The 1,419-nt window shown below is 54.1% G+C and overlaps 1 protein-coding gene across 1 annotated transcript in view; it reads left to right on the top strand.

Moving 5' to 3' along the window:
• The window catches only part of LOC107199338 (HLA class II histocompatibility antigen, DR alpha chain), a 7,775-nt gene extending 6,819 nt beyond the window's left edge, over window positions 1-956 (top strand). Inside the window, exon 4 of the mRNA XM_015616663.3 lies at window positions 151-956. Within this exon, the coding sequence (XP_015472149.1) occupies window positions 151-305 (155 nt within the window). The 3' untranslated portion in view covers window positions 306-956. The remainder of the gene's footprint in view (window positions 1-150) is intronic.
• Window positions 957-1,419: the final 463 nt, after the last annotated feature.

Raw genomic sequence — 1,419 nt, forward strand, 5'->3', positions numbered from 1 at the left:
AGAAGAGGAAGAATTCGGGATGAGGATTTGGGACAAGGAAAGATTTGGGACAAGAAACAATTTGGGACGAGGAAGAACTCAGGGGTTTTCGGGATGAAGACGAGGATGAGGAAGGTTTTGGGATCTCCCGGGAATTCCCGCTTTTCCCAGAGCCCCAGATCCCGGCGCCGGCGTCCGAGGCCACGGAGACGGCGATCTGCGCCCTGGGCTTGGCCGTCGGCATCGTCGGCATCGCCGCCGGCACCGTCCTCATCATCCGCGGGATGAAGCTCGGCCGCGCCCGCGTCGAGCGCGGAATGCTCTGAGTTCCCGGGAAACGGCCCCGGATCCTGCTCTGAATTCCCGGGAAACGCCCCCAGATCCTGCCCTGAATTCCCGGGAAACGGCCCCGGATCCTGCTCTGAATTCCCGGGAAACGCTCCCAGGTCCTGCCCTGAATTCCCGGGAAACGCTCCCAGATCCTGCCCTGAATTCCTGGAATTGTTCCCAGATCCTGCCCTGAATTCCTGGAATTGTTCCCAGATCCTGCCCTGAATTCCTGGAATTGCTCCCAGATCCTGCCCTGAATTCCCAGAATTGTTCCCAGATCCTGCCCCAAATCCCAGGAATCGCCCCCAGATCCTGCTCTGAATTCCCGGGAAACGGCCCCGGATCCTGCCCTGAATTCCTGGAATTGCTCCCAGATCCTGGAATTGTTCCCAATCCTGGAATTGCTCCCAGATCCTGCCCTGAATTCCTGGAATTGCTCCCAAATCCCAGGAATCGCCCCCAGATCCTGCCCTGAATTCCTGGAATCGTTCCCAGATCCTGCCCCAAATCCTGGGAATTCCCCCCAAATTCCAGGACTTGTTTCCAGATCCTGTCCCCAAATCCAGCCTCAAATCCAACCCCAAATCCAGCCCCAAATCCTGGGAATTGCCCCCAAATCCAACCCCAAATCCTGGGAATTCCCCCCAAATCCAGCCCCAAATCCTGGGAATTGCCCCCAAATCCAGCCCCAAATCCAACCCCAAATCCTGGGAATTGCCCCCAAATCCCCTTGAAATTCCTTGAAATTTTCCCTGGAATTCCCCCCAAATCCCCCTAAAATTCCACCCAAAATTCCTCTCCAAACTCCCCCTAAAATCCCCCAAAATTCCCTTAAAATCCACCCCAAAATTCCCTTAAAATCCCCCAAAATTCCCTTAAAATCCACCCCAAAATTCCCTTTAAATCCACCCCAAAATTCCCTTAAAATCCACCCCAAATCCCCCAAAATTCCCTTAAAATCCCCCCAAAATTCCCGCTTTTTTTCCCCCCTCTGGAATTCTGTCTCCCCTCGATGTCACCCCAATAAAGAGAGGGGGGGAGGGGTCGATCCTAAATCCCCTCCCCCACCCTTTTTGGAATTTTCTGGCAAAAAAAATTTGGGATTGGTGT

Source organism: Parus major, unplaced genomic scaffold (genome assembly GCF_001522545.3).
Source record: "Parus major isolate Abel unplaced genomic scaffold, Parus_major1.1 Scaffold591, whole genome shotgun sequence".
In the NCBI taxonomy this organism is placed as follows: Eukaryota; Metazoa; Chordata; class Aves; order Passeriformes; family Paridae; genus Parus; species Parus major.